This window comes from Mytilus trossulus, chromosome 5 (assembly GCF_036588685.1).
Source record: "Mytilus trossulus isolate FHL-02 chromosome 5, PNRI_Mtr1.1.1.hap1, whole genome shotgun sequence".
NCBI classification, from domain to species: Eukaryota; Metazoa; Mollusca; class Bivalvia; order Mytilida; family Mytilidae; genus Mytilus; species Mytilus trossulus.
In genome coordinates, this window is record NC_086377.1 from 27243642 (window position 1) to 27262081 (window position 18440).

At 33.2% G+C, this 18440-nt stretch overlaps 1 protein-coding gene across 1 annotated transcript; it reads left to right on the top strand.

The window, feature by feature from the left end:
- The first annotated feature begins 648 nt into the window (after window positions 1-648).
- LOC134719559 (uncharacterized) lies at window positions 649-5181 on the top strand. Its single transcript, XM_063582552.1, has 4 exons — window positions 649-878; window positions 2413-2681; window positions 4236-4336; window positions 4859-5181. The coding sequence occupies exons 1-4, from the start codon at window positions 708-710 to the stop codon at window positions 5158-5160; spliced, it is 843 nt and encodes a 280-aa protein (XP_063438622.1). The 5' UTR covers window positions 649-707; the 3' UTR covers window positions 5161-5181.
- The last annotated feature ends 13259 nt before the right edge of the window (window positions 5182-18440 follow it).

Sequence of the window (18440 nt, forward strand, 5' to 3'; positions counted from 1 at the left end):
GGCTTTTTCAAATGTATATAGCATGATGCAAGGCGAAGGCCGATGGTGGAAGAATCATTTTAATTATGTAAATGTTTGGAAGAAGAATCATCTTCTATTTGTACATTAGATAAATAAGTTGTTTGAAGTCATTAAACGAATCAAATTGAATACTAACGTTAACATGTAAAGTTAATGTTTATTATATGGATAAAAATTACACAAATACTTTCAGTGATAACCATGTAAAAGTTATCACAATTTGAAATAGGTAACGGTGGTCAGGCTCATCCACTCGAATAAACCTTTACGTTTTACATATTTTCAATTTATAAAGTGATTGTTTTTGTTTAAACAGTGATTAAATTGTAACATTCCATATTTCACTTAACATTCATCTGTTTAAAAGTTTCACAGTTTATTAAGCCATGTAGGTTGTTATATAAAAAGTGTGAGTAATAGGATAATTTAATATTAAAATCAACAAACAAGGTAACGGATGTACATATGTAACAAGCAACAAAGGAACGACAAGGGAATATAGTTTAAGTAAATATTGAAGAGGATTTGATATGATGCTACTCCTATTTCAAAAGTAAAATTTCCAAAAGATAATATTTTTAATATGTCATCTTCCTTGTTCAAAAGTATAAAGTGCATGATGTTTAACGTTGTTACATCAGTCAATCGAGAATAACTAAAGCGCAATTTTAATTTTCAACTAAAGCATGAACTACGTATTCTATTTTATTTTGGCATGTATAAGTCGTCATAATGTAGCTGGCCATGGATACATGATTGAACCTCCCAATAGATCATCACTGTGGCGTTTAGCTGAATTTAAATCGATAGTAGAACCAAATTATAATGACAATGGTCTGTTTTGTGGCGGACGATGGGTGAGTATTATCAACAAACAAATAATTGTTTAAATTTAAAGAAAGAAAAATCGCTATTATGGCATCTTGTTCGGTGGAGACTAAGTATTCCGTTATTTTCAAACTATTATTTTTCGCGTTTAAAATGCGCCACACTATAAACAAACGTTGTTTTTTTTTGTATTGAGTTGAGTCATTCCAATTGATATTTTATAGTGTACCATAAAAATGTTTAATCCTGCTGTAATTGTTAGCACCTGTCTTACGTCAAGAATCTGATGTTCAGTGGTTTATTTGGTTCATAAGTGTTTTCTGTTTTCATATATAAACTAGACTGTTGAATTTCCCGTTTGAATGGTTTTACACTAGTAATTATCTGGAGGCCTTTATAGCTTGCTGTTCGGTGTGTAACAAAGATCTTTGTTGAAGACCGTACCTTGACCTATAATGGTTTACTTTTATTAATTGTTACTTGGATGGAGAGTTATCTCATTGGTACTCACACCACATCTTCCTATATCTACCTATCAGTCAATCAATCAATCTTTTACAATAATGCATGTATGTAATTCAATTTAATTATAAACAAGAAACCAATCTACGTTTTGTTTCAAATTCTACCTATTTGATAATCGAACGTCAACTTTTTAATTTCCTACACTTGAGGACTATCCTAAAAACAACCTACCTCTGCCGGTGACATTTTTTCTGATAATATCATCGGTCAAGTATTGACACAATTTATATTTGAAATGTTAATAGCTATAAGTTTAACAAATCTTTTTCAATTTTTTGTATTGTCTACTTGCGAAAAAGAATACCTTAGCTGTAAAAGGACAATCGTTTCGAAAATTGTTTCTCAATGCTCTACAGTTTCGTACATTATTAGGCCTTTTAACAATTTTCAAGTTGCACATTCGATGTTAGGGTAAGGGTTCACAACGATCGATCAATCAATTCTTAACTATCTGTCCATGTTATCCCGGTTGGACAGCTTCAACTTGTAGAATATTCATAATAAAGCAACCATATTATCAACTGGAAATATTTAACATTATATGGATGTAATTCGGTTAGCGCGGGTGTCGCTTTATTTCTACCTAAACAAATACCGAAAGACGTTTTTTTTTTAAATTGCGAGTCAGATAACCCGTTCACACACCCGTAAAACCTAGTAAAAAAGACTAATCCTCATTATTCTCAACCTTTATCGTTTAAACTTAATTTTGTCTGTTTTGAAATCCCAACATTGCACTTAAATGTATTATAGTTTTAACATAAGTAACGAACGTCATTTCAATAATATAGAGTATCGAAATGTAAGCCAAGGATCCTGAACATGTAAAAATTGCCACTGAACGTTAACCGACCAACAATAAATAACCCACAGAAAGAAAGAAAAAAAAAGACCATTAACATACAACAGTGGACAAGTAACTAGATATTTAAATCCGATTTAAAGTATTCAGCAGTGATAGTATGTATAAATGGTAACGTACTTTGTTGTAACAAAAATTAAAGAGTGTGTAAACTTAATTGATATATTTTTTTTTAGAATCTTGCATCGAATGGGGGTAAATGTGGTGTATGTGGAGACCCATACCAAGGCCCATACCCAAATGAGGCCGGCGGGATATATGCAAAGGGAATAATTGCAAGAACTTACAGATCTGGGCAAGAAATACCCGTCAAAATTCAGATAACAGCTAATCATCTAGGTTGGCACGAGTTCAGACTTTGTGTTAATAACAATATTTCAAAGAAGATAACCCATGATTGTCTTGACAAACATCTTCTAATAACCAGTGATACCGGTCTTACTAGGTAAGAATAAAATAGTTGTTTCAACTAAGAACTTAGTTATTCAACAACATATATTACATGCAAGATGAAATATAATTAAAGAATATCTAATAAAAAAACAACAATCATATTTAAATTTAAAAAACGTGAGGAAGAAATTAGCTCTAGTCGCCGTCATATAAAATGGAAATCTGTTTCGGGTATTATCAATCAAAATAATTTGAGATAAGGTTTTCCTTAAGCGGAAACAAACAGCATTCTTAAGGATGTACACCTCTGAGGAGCCAAAATTTTCTAGAATTAAACTTTTTTTCTAAACCTGTGTTTTGGGTTCGTATGACTGTAAAAAAATAATTGGTGAAGAAAAAATCATATGGTGGTGCACTTCTTTTTTTGCTACGGCCCTTTCAAAGTACCCAATTTTGATGATTTTCCCATTTTTCACCGGTTTTTACCTATTTTTGGGCTATAATCGTAAAAAAAATCACATTTCCACAATTAAACTTTTTGTCATACTTACAATAAAGATAAAGGGGACCAATCTGAATAAATTTGAATTACCAAAACTATAGGTAGGTGTTAATATAAGAAAGTTTTATCATATTTTGATGCTTTTTTGTGCCAAATTTATCATGTTTTCAATTTTGTAAATTTGTGATTTTTCTCCGTTTTAAGTACAAATTGCATATTTTTTTTAACTTTTTTGTTATAAATGATTGAAAAAATACATATCTAAGAAATTTGAAAAGAAAAAAGAGATGTTGGATGTACATGCTTCTGGTAAAACCATTTTTTGTATCCCTCACCCATTTTCTCAAAATTTTGGCTAAAAAGACTGACTTGATTGGTAATAAAATTTGAAAAATTGATTACTCAAAAATTACTCATTGGAAATATCCAATTTTTTCACAGAGTTGAGTTTGATTATAACATTTTTTTAATTTATTCATATTTTCCACTTGTATCACATGTTATAGACAAAATTCCCGAACGAGATTTCAATGAGACTGGACGAGACTGAAACGTCAGAAGAATACATCCTTAAGATAAACACTACTGTCCTAAAAATGCCTTTTAATGTGTTTGCACTGTAAACGTTTGTCTCTTTAAAGGATCATAAGGGATCTGTATTTTACCCGTTACAAGGTAAGCTGTTGGTCCCTTTCACATTTGCAATTATTCACAAGTGGCAGCCTTTATATATTCCACCCTTTTCCCGTATTGAGCATAACCTTGTCGAAACTGCCTATTGTACTTACAATTTAGTACGTGGTCTTTCTAAATGTGTAATATTAAAGGATATTAAGCAACACTTGTATGCAAATTTGTCCGCCATTACGTAAATTTACACAGGTTCCCGTAAACTTTGACATCATAATTTAAAATATTTGACGTCACAATTTAAAAGTGATTGTTGTTTGACGTCAAAAGGTGATTCGGAGTAGATCTAAGGTCATTCGGAGGCAAGATTCAGCTAAATACCAAAAGTGTAAATACGTTCACTGATTCACACAGTTAACCAAATATGGGGTTCTATACATTAACATGATATGCATTTTTTTCTGTCACATAAAGGACAAAGTTTTCTGCAAATTCCGGGATAAAAGAGTTGAATTTGCAACTACCCAAGGACCTCGTCTGTAGTCAGTGTGTTCTTCAATGGAAATGGCGAACCGGTATGTATAATCATTACGAAATAACGTTCAAAATAAGTTCACGTCTCTAAATTGAGTTCGTCTTAACCAAATATTATGGAACGTATACCCTTTACTTATCACTACAAAACACAGATCAATTTTAAAATGTTGGTGCTCAACTTTTGCCGTTTGTTAATCGAAAATTGTTAAATTAACTAGGTCGAAGTAACATGTTAGATCTGCGAAGCTTAGACACATTATAAAAGTCCTTGCACATCAAATCTGGACTATATGTAACTAAATTTCATGATTTAATGGGGTTCGTGTTGCTTATCCTTTAGTTTTCTATGTTGTGTCATGTGTTCGTCTTTATCTTTTTTGGTCAGGCGTTGTCAGTTTCTTTTCGATTTATGAGTTTGACTGTCCCTCTGGTATCTTTCGTCCCTCTTTTAATGACTTCGTGATTATCACAGCTGTTGAAAATAAACGAGTAATACATCGAAGTAGAGTGGAATTTTAAAATGTAGTGCAATGCTAAAATATTTATTTTTATTTCTATAGCAAACAGTCCTGGAGGTTCAGAAGAAGAATATTATGGATGTTCCGACATAGCAATTGAAAAGTCAGTCTTACCAACATACTCATCGTTGAGCACTATCTTAAATACATCGATCCGACAACCTACAAGAACCCATCCGGTGGATACGGTACAACATATAACAAGTACAGCCATTCCAATTAGTAGAAAATGTAAAGCTATTTCACCAGGGTGGAGAGGAAATCCGTATTTCGATAACTGGTGTAATATTCAGTGTGGAAATACTGACTGCAAAGATCTCAGTAAATTCTGTACTTGTGATTAATTTTTATTTTTTTTAAATATACCGTCCAAAATTTGCTATTATTTACATCGTTTTAAAAATAAATTATTGTTAAAACATTTCTTATTTTGTTATCAGTTATCACTAGTAACCCGAATTTAACTTGATCGGACAAAAACGTGTTAACGCTGTTTAAATGAAATTAATCGTTATTTGATAAAGATCGCTTCACCAAGAAGTACTTTTATTTTCCATTGGCAGTCCACAATTCCCTTACTTCATCCAAAACGTTTAATTTAAAAACTACCTTTATTTAAGAAATACATTTTGAAAGGTAGTGCTAACGTAAAAAGGTAAAATCACAAAAGAACTGAATTCCGAGAAAATAATTATAAGTTGAAAGTGCCATTCACAATTTTAATATTAAAAGCTCAAAATAAAGGCAACAGTAGTATACCGCTGTTCAAAACTCATAAATCCATGGACAAAAAACAAAATCGGGGCAACAAACCAAAACCGAGGGAAACGCATTAAATATAAGAGGAGAACAACGACACAACACCGAAACGCAACAGCACACAGAAACGGACCAAGCAACAGACAATACACCACGAGAATAACAAATATAACATCAAAACCAAATACATGAATATGGGATAGACAAGTACCGTGCCACGTCTTATCTCAAAAATAAGAGAAAACAGAAACGGCTCAACGTTAAAATGCAACACGCACACAGAAACGAACAATATTATAACAATGGCCATCTTCCTGACTTGGTACAGGACACTTTTAAAGGGGAATAAAAGTGGTGGGTTGAACCTGGTTTTTAAGATATTACAGGACTACAATACAAATAAAAAGCAGAACATATTAGACAAAGAAAAGCATGATAAATAGATAACAAAAAGCATCATGTTTAAAATTCAATACGCCAAAAACGCGTCTAGTCCACACGAGACTCACCAGTGACGAAAAAAATACAAAATTGTACAGCACTGAAGATCAAAAATTGAAAAGGTTTTGCCAAATACGGCAAACCCATTAAACAAATAAAAATATGAGGGAAGATTACATAGGGACAGTGTTCCTCTCTTTCATCCGGCTTTTCTAATGTTGTTGCATATCTATCCGTAGGGAACATGGAATTCTACATCAGGCATTTGGTAACCTACCCAAATTCTAAAGTGGCTATGTATTTAGATATCTCACCAAGCCAAACCATCTCAACTATATAGCAATTCGTTTTATATATTGACGTGCTGACTTGGTTTCGTACTTATACATCCAAATCATCATTTTTGAACGCCAAAACTTTAGGCTATACATAGACGGGTTGCAACATGACTTGCAGCGTTTGTATACTGAATGCAAAGGACTGTACCTTTGTTATTGGTTGTACCAATTTTTTTATGTAGAAAATAGAATATTTGATAACTCGGAGGGGCATTTAACACCAACTGAAGAATACCGCTTTTCGAAATTCATAGATCGATTGAAGATAAAACAAATCCGGGTAACAAACTAAACCTGAAGGAAATACATCAACGATACAACATCACTTAAATGCAACACACACAGAAACGAATAATATTATAACAATGGCCATTTTCTCGACTTGGTACAAGACAATTTTAGAAAAAATGGCGAGTTAAATCTGGTTTTTTTTTTGGCTCGCCATACCTCGTACATATCAATGCAATAACATGCAGGACGGAGAATTGCGCAAAGAAATAAAACAATAAAGTACATTTCGACAACGGAACCACAGAAACACTAACTGTAGAGAAAACAAACGACAATGCAACACACACGAAGCAAGCTCGATAACAATTGCCATGTTCCTGACTTGGTTGAGGATATTTCGAAAAAAAGAACCTGGTTTTGTGGCTAGACGAACCTACCGTTTTTAATGACAGGACTACAATACAAATGAGTTGGTTATCATCCAGGACAAAGAAACTCGCAAATAAAAGCTATCAAAAAGTACCAGGCGCGTTTAGTACACATACGACTCATCAGTGACGCTCAGATAAAAAAAAATCAAAAGCCAAAAAAAGTACAAAGTTAAAGAGCGTTGGGAACCAAAAGCTGTGCCCAATACGGCTATGGTTATCTGTCTAGAATAGGAAAACAGTAAATTTATAAAAATGACTTTATAACAGCTATACATGTTAACACCGTAAATAAAGGCAACAGTAGTATACCGCTGTTCAAAACTCTTACATCCATGGACAAAAATCAAAATCGGGTAACAAACTAAAACCGAGGGAAACGCATTATAAATGAAGCGGTGATTAATTTTTCTTTCCATAACACATAAATATAATAAAAAAGACGTCAACACATTTGCCAAAATCCGATGAGAATTACAAATATAACATTTAACATTTAAACTAAATACATGAATTTGGGATAGACAAGTACAGTAACACGTCTTAAAGTAATTCGAATTCACATTCAGCAAAACAGTCACAATCGGGAATAAGTCACGTTTGGTAATTAGAAGATTAGACGTAAAAAAGGTGGTGACTAACTACAGAATTAAAACAAATATGTAAAACAACATAAATCACCACATAAAAAAAGCAGCAGAACAACGTATTTTAATGTTTACCGAGGAAATCAACTGTAAACCAAACACATAGAATTAATAAGGTTTATCTAAACAAAAATTCTATAAATGAACTTGGGATTAATAGAACAGAAAAAATAAGACTTATAAATATAATAAATTACAAAACTAAATTTGGATGGAAAAATGTCGTGACCCGTCTTATGGCAGTGCGAATTCACACGAAGCAAAAAGTCACAACCGGAAACAAGTCAGGTTCGGTACTTAAACGATTATGCGACAGCGACGTAACGGCAAACCCCAATTTAAAACGTGGTAAAAATGTCTAAATTTAGTTTGGACTAGGACACATCTTATGAATCAACCAATTCGTAATGGTGTCTATAAAATTTAAGGAGTGTCATTTTAAATGTGTCCTCATCATAATTTTGTTGGAGCAGCAAATCAATTATATGGTTATTTTTTAAAAATCCTGTTACAAATCTTTAAAGTTTTCGAAAAACAAAAAAAAACTTATCTCAGGAGTAGATTACCTGAGACTTTTTTGGCACAATTTTGGGGAATTTTGGATCCTGTATGCTCTTCAACTCTGTACCTGTTTGGCTTTACAACTATTTTGTTCTGAGCGTCACTGGTGAGTCTTATGTCGACTAAACGCACGTCTGGCGTACTAAATTTAAAATACTGGTATCTTTGAAAACTATCTACGTTAGAAGCACACTCCTGTATATATGATATGGAATGCCAAAACTGTCTAATTATGTCAATTTGCCTATATATGATGTGAACATACCTTTATATGGTGTCCAGATGACATTTTGTAATGTGAACATACCTTTATATGGTGTCCAGCTGACATTATATGATGTGAAAATACCTTTATATTGTGCACTGACATTATATGATGTGAACATACCTTTATATGGTGTCCAGCTGACATTATGTGATGTGCACATACCTTTATATGGTGTCCAGCTCACATAATATGATGTGAACATACCTTTATATGGTGTCCAGCTGACATTATGTGATGTGAACATACCTGTATATGGTGTCCAGCTGACATTATATGATGTGTAAATATCCTAATATGATGTGCATATATACTTATATGGTACGAAAATTTACTTTGATGACGTGCATGTATTATTATATGATATACATATATGCTTATATGATGTGCATGATTACTTGTATGCTGTGGTTTTGTCCTTATTTTATGTACAAATGACAGAATATGGTGTTAAAATGTCTGTATATTATGTGCGTTCTCCTTTTTATCATGTTCAAACATCTTTATATGATGTAATTTTATCATTATATCATGTGGTTCGATTTACTGCATCTTACTTCAATGTACTTATATAGTGTGTAGATATGCTTATATGATAAGCAAACATCCTTATATGCTGTGATTTTGTCCTTATATTATACACAAATGACTTTATATGATGTGCAAATGTGCGTTTTTCCTTATGGTATATGAAACGTGGTGTAGTGGTTAGTGCATCGGACTACTAACACAAAGGTTCCTGGTTCGATTCCCGTTTGGGATGAAAATTTCAGGAACCCAATTTTCGGCTCTCCCTTGACACCATTTGCAAGTATGGTCTTGAGGAAACGATGATAGTCCGTCGGACGGGGACGATAAATGGCTGGCCCGTGTTAAGAGAGAGCCACATCTCTTGCACGTTAAAGACACCCTTGTAGATTTCGAAAAAGAGTAGGCTAATGCCGCTACAAGGCAGCACTCGCACCCGCAAAGTGGAAAGGGATTAATATAAGTTGCAAAACTTGTTTCCCAATCCACTATAAATAAATATGTTTAAATTAAACATCTTTATATTATGTGATCTTATAATTATATTATGTGGCTCGACTTACTTCATTATATAGTGTCAAAATTGTATGTAATTATGTGATGTGCTTTTATCGTTAGTGTTGTGCCAAAGCTATTTAACTGAATTTACTTTCGTGATAGAAGTTATTACGTTGTTTAATGCAAATAGTTTGTGTAGTTCATTTTTATATTTCATAATTTCCGCAATATTTTGGTAATGATTTTACCGGGAGTTCGTAGCAGATTTTAGGTTGTCATTCGCGACATAGATGTTATGCGGAGTAATTTTCATAGGAACTGCATTACAAATCATTTATATATGTTAAAGTTGTATGGAATTACCTTTTAAACATTCATTTATAACGATAATCTTTCATGATTGTAGCCTTTTGCTACACAGCGTTAATTTTTACATCGTAACCGTTAACCGAAAGAAGGGAATATCTATTTTTGTGTATTCGACAGTTCCAAATTTGGATTGCCAAGGATCAGCTGTTCAGAAACGAACTTCAGAAACTTCACAGATTAGTTATGTTATAGGTAATTGAATACGTAGAGAATATTTAAATACTATTAATTGTAAATTGCAGTACATTTCACATTTATTTATGTTATAATAAACGGAATATATTTTACAACAGTTTTTCATTCATTGCTTTGAAATTGGTAAACTTGATAAACTGTCGGCGCTACAGTTGGTATGGTCAATGGACAATTAGACCACATCAAAACTGATTCCGATCCGATGTTTAAATATTTATAACTTAAGATGGCGTCGACGCTAACTAATTTAGACACAGTCGAAGCAGTGCTGATAAAAATCAATTTAAGTGACTTGATAAACATCTTTGTTGAAAGTAAAGATAACAATTTGGCAACATTTCGCGACTTACAAATGTAACAGATGCAGATTTGTCGTGACTGGGAATTACAACAATTGAAAACCAAACGCGTTTCAGATCAGGAGTAAATAAAGGACATAAGGGAGTTCGCTTCTCAGTCTCAAAAAATTTATCTTTTCAAATCACTAATATAAAGTGATGGGGGATTAATAAAGGAATCAAAAAACAAAACAACACATTTTTAGGTCACCGTGCTTGTTTTCGAGATATTAGCCATTGCAAATTTGGCGGGAATATATACTCTCTTGACTTTTCATAGCTTTACCACTGACAAGTTTAAGTCCTCAAAACTGTTAAAAAATAATTATAATTGTACAAGACTTAAAATAGACAACATCAAAAAAAAGATAAACATGATAAATGGGGGTCACCAGGCAAAATCTGTTACAGAATGCAAATGGAGAAAACCAGAGGATTCCGAAAATCTGACCAAAATTCCAAAACGTGAAAAGCGAGCTTCCATGAGGCCTGCATATTAATATATATTCATTTATAAACAATGGCGGACACAGAACTTTTTGTAAAAAAAAAGGGGGGCTCCAGTCATACCTGAGTGATTTCCCATATATTAAATCAAATTTTCCACACAAAATGGGTGACCCCAGCACCACACACCCCTTTTAATCCACCCTTGATATATATGTATAAAAGTGACGTTGTTTTCCTTTGCGACAAGTTTGAAAATACATTGTAGTAAGATGAGAATCCATAATTTGAAAAAGAAGACAAGCCTTTAGAATTTCGGGTCCTCAATGCTCTTCAACTTTGTACTTGTTTGGCTACATACGACTATTTTGATCTGCGCGTCACTGATGGGTCTTACGTAGACGAAGCGCGCGTCTGGCGTATTAAATCATAATCCTGGTACCTTTGATGGTCATTTACTGCTGATGAATGTTATATTAAAAATTACGAAGTTTAAATCGTCCCGTGTAACATAGATTTTCGTGTGAAGTCAATATTGAGCCCGTGTCGCTTACCTGATATTTGTATTTACAATTGATGTATGAAATGATGCCAACATTATTCTTTTGCTTTAGTTTCAGAGATATAAGCCCAGATGTTCTATTTTCAGCCATGTCTGACATGATTGTTGGCTGGAAGGGTCATTGGACACATTTATTAAACTAGGTACCCTAATAATGATTGCGGCCAAGTATGGTTAAATGTGTCTCAGTTGTTTCAGAGAAGACTTTTGTAAAAGACTACAAAAATTTACCAAAAAATTATTTAACAATTTACTTTAAAGGGCACTAACTCCTTATGGATCATTTGACCATTTTGGTCCTGTTGACTTATTTGTAAATCCTACTTTAGTGAACATAATTGCTGTTTACAGTCTGTCTCTATTTTTTATAATACTCAAGATATATTTTTAATCATATTGAAGATAACCAAAAACTGCAAAATTTCCTCCTTAAAATTACCCAATCCGGGGCAACAACCAAACAACTGGTTGTCTGATTATCTGAAAATATCAAGACAAATAGATCTAACCCTGTTGAACATGTTTACCTCTTGTCAAATTTGCTATAAATATTGAAGTTTCAGAGATAAAAGCCAAAAATGCATTATACCGCCGTGTTTTTTTTTTAGCCATGGCATCCATTTTAGTTGGCCGCGCCGGTCATTGGACACAATATTTAATTAGATACCACAATGATGATTGTTACCAAGTTTGGTTAAATTTATCTTCGTAGTTTGAAAGAAGATTACAAAAAATTGTTAAAAAATTAATATGAAAGGACTCCTTTATAGGGGGTCAATTAACCATGTTGGTCATTAGTTTTTTAAACTAGATACCCCAAAGATGATTGTTGCCAAGTTTGGAATAATTTGGAGTAGATTACCGTAGCCGTATTTGGCACAACTTTTTGGAATTTTGGATCCTCAATGCTCTTCAACTATGAATTGATTTGGCTTTAAAACTATTTTGATCTGAGCGTCACTGATGAGTCTTATGTAGACGAAACGCGCGTCTGGCGTATGCAATTATAATCCTGGTACTTTTGATAACTATTGGCCCAGAAGTTTCAGAGAAGAATTTTGAAAAGATTACTAAGATTTACAAAAAAATGGTTAAAAATTGACTATAAAGGGCAAAAACTCCTAAAGGGGTCAACTGACGATTTTGGTATTGTTGACTTAATTGTAAATCTTACTTTGCTGAACATTATTGCTGTTTACAGATTATCTCTATCTATAATAATATTCAAGATAATAACCAAAAACAGCAAAATTTCCCTATAATCACCAATTCAGGGGCAGTAACCCAACAACGGGTTGTCCTAGTAATCTTAAAATGTCAGGGCTGATAGATCTTGACCTGATAAACAATTTAACCCATGTCAAATTTGCTCTAATTGCTTTGGTTTTTGAGTTATAAGCCTCAAACTACATTTTTATCCCTATGTTCTATTTTTAGCCATGGAGGCCATCTTGGTTGGTTGGCCGGTTCACGACACACGTTTTTTAACTAGATACCCCAATGATGATTGTGGTTAAGTTTGAAATAATTTGGCCCAGTAGTTTCAGAAAAGATTTTTTTTTTTAATTTTACCAAGATTTACGAAAAATGGTTAAAAATAAAAGGTCATTACTCCTACAGGGATCAACTGACCATTTATTTCATGTTGACTTATTTGTATAATTTACTTTGCTGAACATTATTGCTGTTTACAGTTCATCTCTATCTATAATTATATTCAAGATAATAACCAAAAACCAAAAAAATCCTTAAAATTACCAATTCAGAGGCAGCAACCCAACAACGGGTTGTCGGATTTATCTTAAAATTTCAGGGCAGATAGATCTTGACATGATAAACAATTTTGATGTAATCAATTATTATTTCATTAGTGACAAAATCTGGGTCCGTTCACTTGAATGAATTTAGCTCTATCATCTTTTAAACAATACAGAAAACTTTAACGAAATCTTAATAAAGACATCATGGGCTTCAAACTAGAGGCTCTTAAGAGCCTGTGTCGCTCACCTTGGTTTATGTGAATATTAAACAAAGGAAGCATTGGATTCATGACAAAATTGTGTTTTGGTGATGGTGATGTGTTTGTAAATATTACTGTAATAAACTGTCTTGCTGCTTACAATTATCTCTATCTATAATGAACTTGGCCCAGTAGTTTCAGTGGAAAATGTTAATAAAAATTTACCAATTTTATGAAAAGTGTTAAAAATTGACTTTAAAGGACAATTACTCCTTAGGGGGTCAATTGATCATTTTGGTTATGTTGACTTATTTGTCAATCCTACTTTGCTGAACATTATTGATGTTTACAGTTTATCTCTATCTATAACAATATTCAAGATAATAACAAAAAACAGCAAAAGTTCCTTAAAATTTCCAATTCAGGGGCAGCAACCCAACAAAGGGTTGTCCGATTCGTCTGAAAATATCAGGGCAGATAGATCTTGACCTGATAAACAATTAAACCCCTGTCAGATTTGCTCTAAATGTTTTGGTTTTTGAGTTATAAGCCAAAAACTGCATTTTACCCCTATGTTCTATTTTTAGCCATGGCGGCCATCTTGGTTGGTTGACCGATTCACGCCACACATTTTTTAAACTAGATACCCCAATAATGATTGTGGCCAAGTTTGGATTAATTTGGCCCAGTAGTTTCAGAGGAGAAGATTTTTCTAAAAGCTAACGACGACGGACGACGACGACGGACGCCGGACGCCAAGTGATGGGAAAAGCTCACTTGGCCCTAAAAAGTGTCTCAAATTGTCCTTATGGTATTCCATTCTCTTATAAATCTCAATTAGTGTAAACATCCTATAAAAAAACACATAAAAGAATAAATATTTGATTAGGTGTAAAATTTGTTCTATACATTCTATCTGAAATCTGAGACACATTTTTATAGATAATGGCCATAGGAACAACATATAATAAAGTCAACCCTCTAGGGAATATGCAGAAGCTAATTTCATTTGAAAGCGGAAATTTGGTAAATAATATTTAAGACACAGTTAACATTATAATTGGTCACATACTTGTTGCATAATACTAACATTGCATTAATTTGAGAGAGTAACCTGTTAACTATCCAAAACTTCAACTTTTATTAATTTTCAAGCATTATTAAGAAAGTTGCAGCGATTTAAAACTTGGGAGTTGGAGTTGTGGCTTAAGAATTTGTAGGCGGAAAATGGCAGGTTGCGCACATCCTAACCACTCAAAGAATATATATCCAGAGAGAGCAGTGTGGGTTGATGGGTCGAGCATTTTCCATGTTTAACTGAAAATTGGTGCCTGTTGGATCAGAAAGTCACTATCTGTGTTAAAAGTAGTAGTAATAAATAGGGTCATGCATCCATCTTTCAAGAGAAAGAAAAAAAATTGGGGTATGAAAAAAAAGGTTCAACTTGTCACAAAAAAACAAACAATGCAATAGAAAATAAGCTTGCATCGACAAAATCAGTCGCCAATGAAATAAAATAAAAAACACCAATTTCTCAGATACCAGAAAAAAGTTAATTACAAAATTACTTGACTCAAAGAAAACTTAAAGAAAATTCAAAACAGAAAGTCCATGATCTAAACATTAAAAACTCAAACAAATCAACTGAATGAATCTCTTACAGGCATTTTCTTAAGTAGAAACTGGTGGATTTAACCTGGTTCTATTGCTTGCAAAACCTAACACTTGTATGACAGTTGCATCATTTTTTATTAAGACAACGATGCGTGAACAAAATTAACCAAACAGCCATAATAAATGAAATGTCAAAAATGCACCAGTAAACATTATATTATAATCTTAATCACTTATACAACATACACATGTAACAAAGAAGCACAAAATAGTATACAACCAAGCAACGGGATGTATAAGTACAGAGTCACGTTATATATGTAATAAAAAAAAACCATAAGGCATATAGAGACAGCACATAGCAAATATGAAAGCAAACAAAACAAGATTTCGAAGTGCCACCAAAAGGCAAATAGCCAAAGCACATTAACCAAAATGAAAAACAAGGATACGAGAATATCATTAATAAAGGCACTCATAAATCCATGGACAAAAAACAAAATCGGGGTAACAAACTAAAACCGAGGGAAACGCATTAAATATAAGAGGAGAACAACGACACAACACCGAAACGCAACAGCACACAGAAACGGACCAAGCAACAGACAAAACACCACGAGAATAACAAATATAACATCAAAACCAAATAAATGAAATTGGGATAGACAAGTACCGTGCCACGTCTTATCTCAAAAATAAGAGAAAACACAAACGACTCAACGTTAAAATGCAACACACACACAGAAACGAACAATATTATAACAATGGCCATCTTCCTGACTTGGTACAGGACACTTTTAAAGGGGAATAAAAGTGGTGGGTTGAACCTGGTTTTATGGCATGCCAAACCTCGCAATAATGACAGGAAGTAAAAGTACCACCATTAACCTAATAACAATAAAAACAAACAATATTTAACAAAGAAGCACAAAAATATTTAACAAAGAAGCAAAAAAAAGGCTAATAAAAAGCCGTATTTGTCACAACTTTTTGAAATTTTGAATCCTTAATGTTCATTAACTTTGACATGACCGTCACTGGTGAGTCTTATGAAGATGAAACACGCGTCTGTTGAACTAAATTATAATCCTTGTACCTTTGATAACTATTTACAATCTCATTCATTGCTTTCTTATTTTTGAATTTTCATTGTGTTTGTTAAATCCACGCCTAAACGACAGAGTAACTAACCACTGGGGCCGAATGGTCAAATCTACATAGCTCTTACGCAGGAATTTTCTACGCTCAGACAAAGCAGGATGCTACCACTGTGGAAATCTCTGGATCTCCGTAAAATTAAACAAGTAGTCGAACAGGTATACCGGTTTTTTTTCGAGCTCGGGACTACTGTCGTAGAAAGCTCGACATGGAATAGCGATCCGGTGGCTGCAGCGTAAGGTTTTGACTTGAAAGCCTCATACTTTAGAAGGTGGAAGACCTGGATGCCTCATGGTTTGTATACAGAAGCATTACGTAACAAAGTTTCGGTTTGACATATGTCCATTGTTCTTGATATCATTTCCATAGTTCAGTGACTACTTGCAAAATAAGTAAAGATTTGTCGTAATGTTAATTGTCTTCATTATTATATAAGTATTAGGATAACTGTATTTAGTTTGTGCGTACCTTACAAGATCCTCATGCCCGCAAAAAGGTTTTCATTTGACCTCGACCTAATTTTGTGGATAAGTAAACCAGGTTTAAAATCAATCATATTATGTACTTTGTTTAACCTATTTTTAATTTACTTTACATTATGTTTGAAAATTATATTGTAATTATTCTGCTCATTTTGGGCGCCGTGATAAAATATTTGTTTGTTGTTTGTTTGTTTGGTTTAGTTTTCGTGGTAATGTCCATATTCTAGATTCTATCAGCAATAGGTCAATTGTATTTGGTGTATTGAATAATTTCAAGGTGTACATGTATTTCTCGTTTGGTTTATGTAACCAGGACCTCATTTTCTTTCATCAAGTTAAGTTTATTTGAAACTTATAGTAAAGCTTTATAAACGATTATCAACTAGTACATGAAACCAATTGTTGGTAAAGAAGGCGAGACATGTCAGATATTTAGTATGTCTTTCTTATTGGTCCGAAAAATGAGGAATGATAATTTATCTTCCATGTAAACATGTAAGCAAGAAAAAAATGATCGTTTCTTGCGGATCTGATGGCTCTCTTGTAAACCTTTTCAAAAACAATAACCTGAAATTATTATCGAAAACTGTAAATGCATTATACTCTGTTTCAATAGATATTCTGTCTAATTTCATATAGTTGCAGGATTTGCAATAAAAAGATACGACTATAGCGAGGCTCAATCAGGCAAATCTTATTGCGATGCCAAATAAAGTCAACAGTAGTATACCGCTAAACTCATAAATCCATGGACAAAATCAAAATCGGGGTAACAAACTAAAACCGAGGAAAACGTATTAAATATAAGAGGAGAACAACGACACAACACCGGAACGCAACACACACACAGAAACGGACCAAGCAACAGACAAAACACCACGAGATTAACAAATATAACATCAAAACCAAATACATGAATTTGGGATAGACAAGTACCGTGCCACGTCTTATCTCAAAAATAAGAGAAAACACAAACGACTCAACGTTAAAATGTAACACACACAGAAACGAACAATATTATAACAAGGGTCATCTTCCTGACTTGGTACAGGACACTTTTAAAGGGGAATAAAAGTGGTGGGTTGAACCTGGTTTTATTGCATGCCAAACCTCGCACTTTAATGGCAAAGTTAAATATAACATTGAAATGACAACATAATATTACAGGACTACAATACAAATAAATAGAACAAATTAGACAAAGAAAAACATGATTAATATATAACAAAAAGCATCAGGTTTAAAATTCAATACGCCAAAAACGCGTCTTGTCCACACAAGACTCACCAGTGACGCCCAGATATAAAAGATCGAAAGTTGTACAGCACTGAAGATCAAAAGTTGTAAAGGTTTTGGCCAAATACGGCATTGTTTGTATGCCCGGGAAATTGCTCACATGAGAAGAAAAATGAAAGTGATTGTAGGAAATGGACATAACGTAACAAGAGCAACATACATGAACTTTGCTATAGACGAATGAGCTTGTGTAGCTAGTTGCCAGGTAGCAGTGGTCAATATTGAAACTAATACAAGTGCCTTAAATAATGTTAAGTAGATCTGAATATGCGTCAACTGTTTAATAAATAATAAAAATGATTCAATGCATACATAACAGGCGCAGGAAAAGATCTGAAAAATGTTTTGCTGATTTATTACAACTTTCATCAACTTTCAATGTTATTGAACTAAAAAACGAAGACAAATACTTGTTGCATCTCAAAGCAAGAGACATTCCATCTTCTTCAAACACACATGAACTGTGAACTGTTCTCATGTACAGAAAAAGGATGTGTTTGTTCATTT

What these genes read in the sequence shown, in the direction of transcription:
- LOC134719559 (XM_063582552.1), top strand. Translation starts at nt 708, where the DNA reads ATGAACTACGTATTCTATTTTATTTTGGCATGTATAAGTCGTCATAAT. An exon ending in TGTTTTGTGGCGGACGATGG is followed by an intron (nt 879 to 2,412) that starts GTGAGTATTATC and finishes ATTTTTTTTTAG; the next exon opens with AATCTTGCATCGAATGGGGG. An exon ending in TCAATGGAAATGGCGAACCG is followed by an intron (nt 4,337 to 4,858) that starts GTATGTATAATC and finishes TTATTTCTATAG; the next exon opens with CAAACAGTCCTGGAGGTTCA.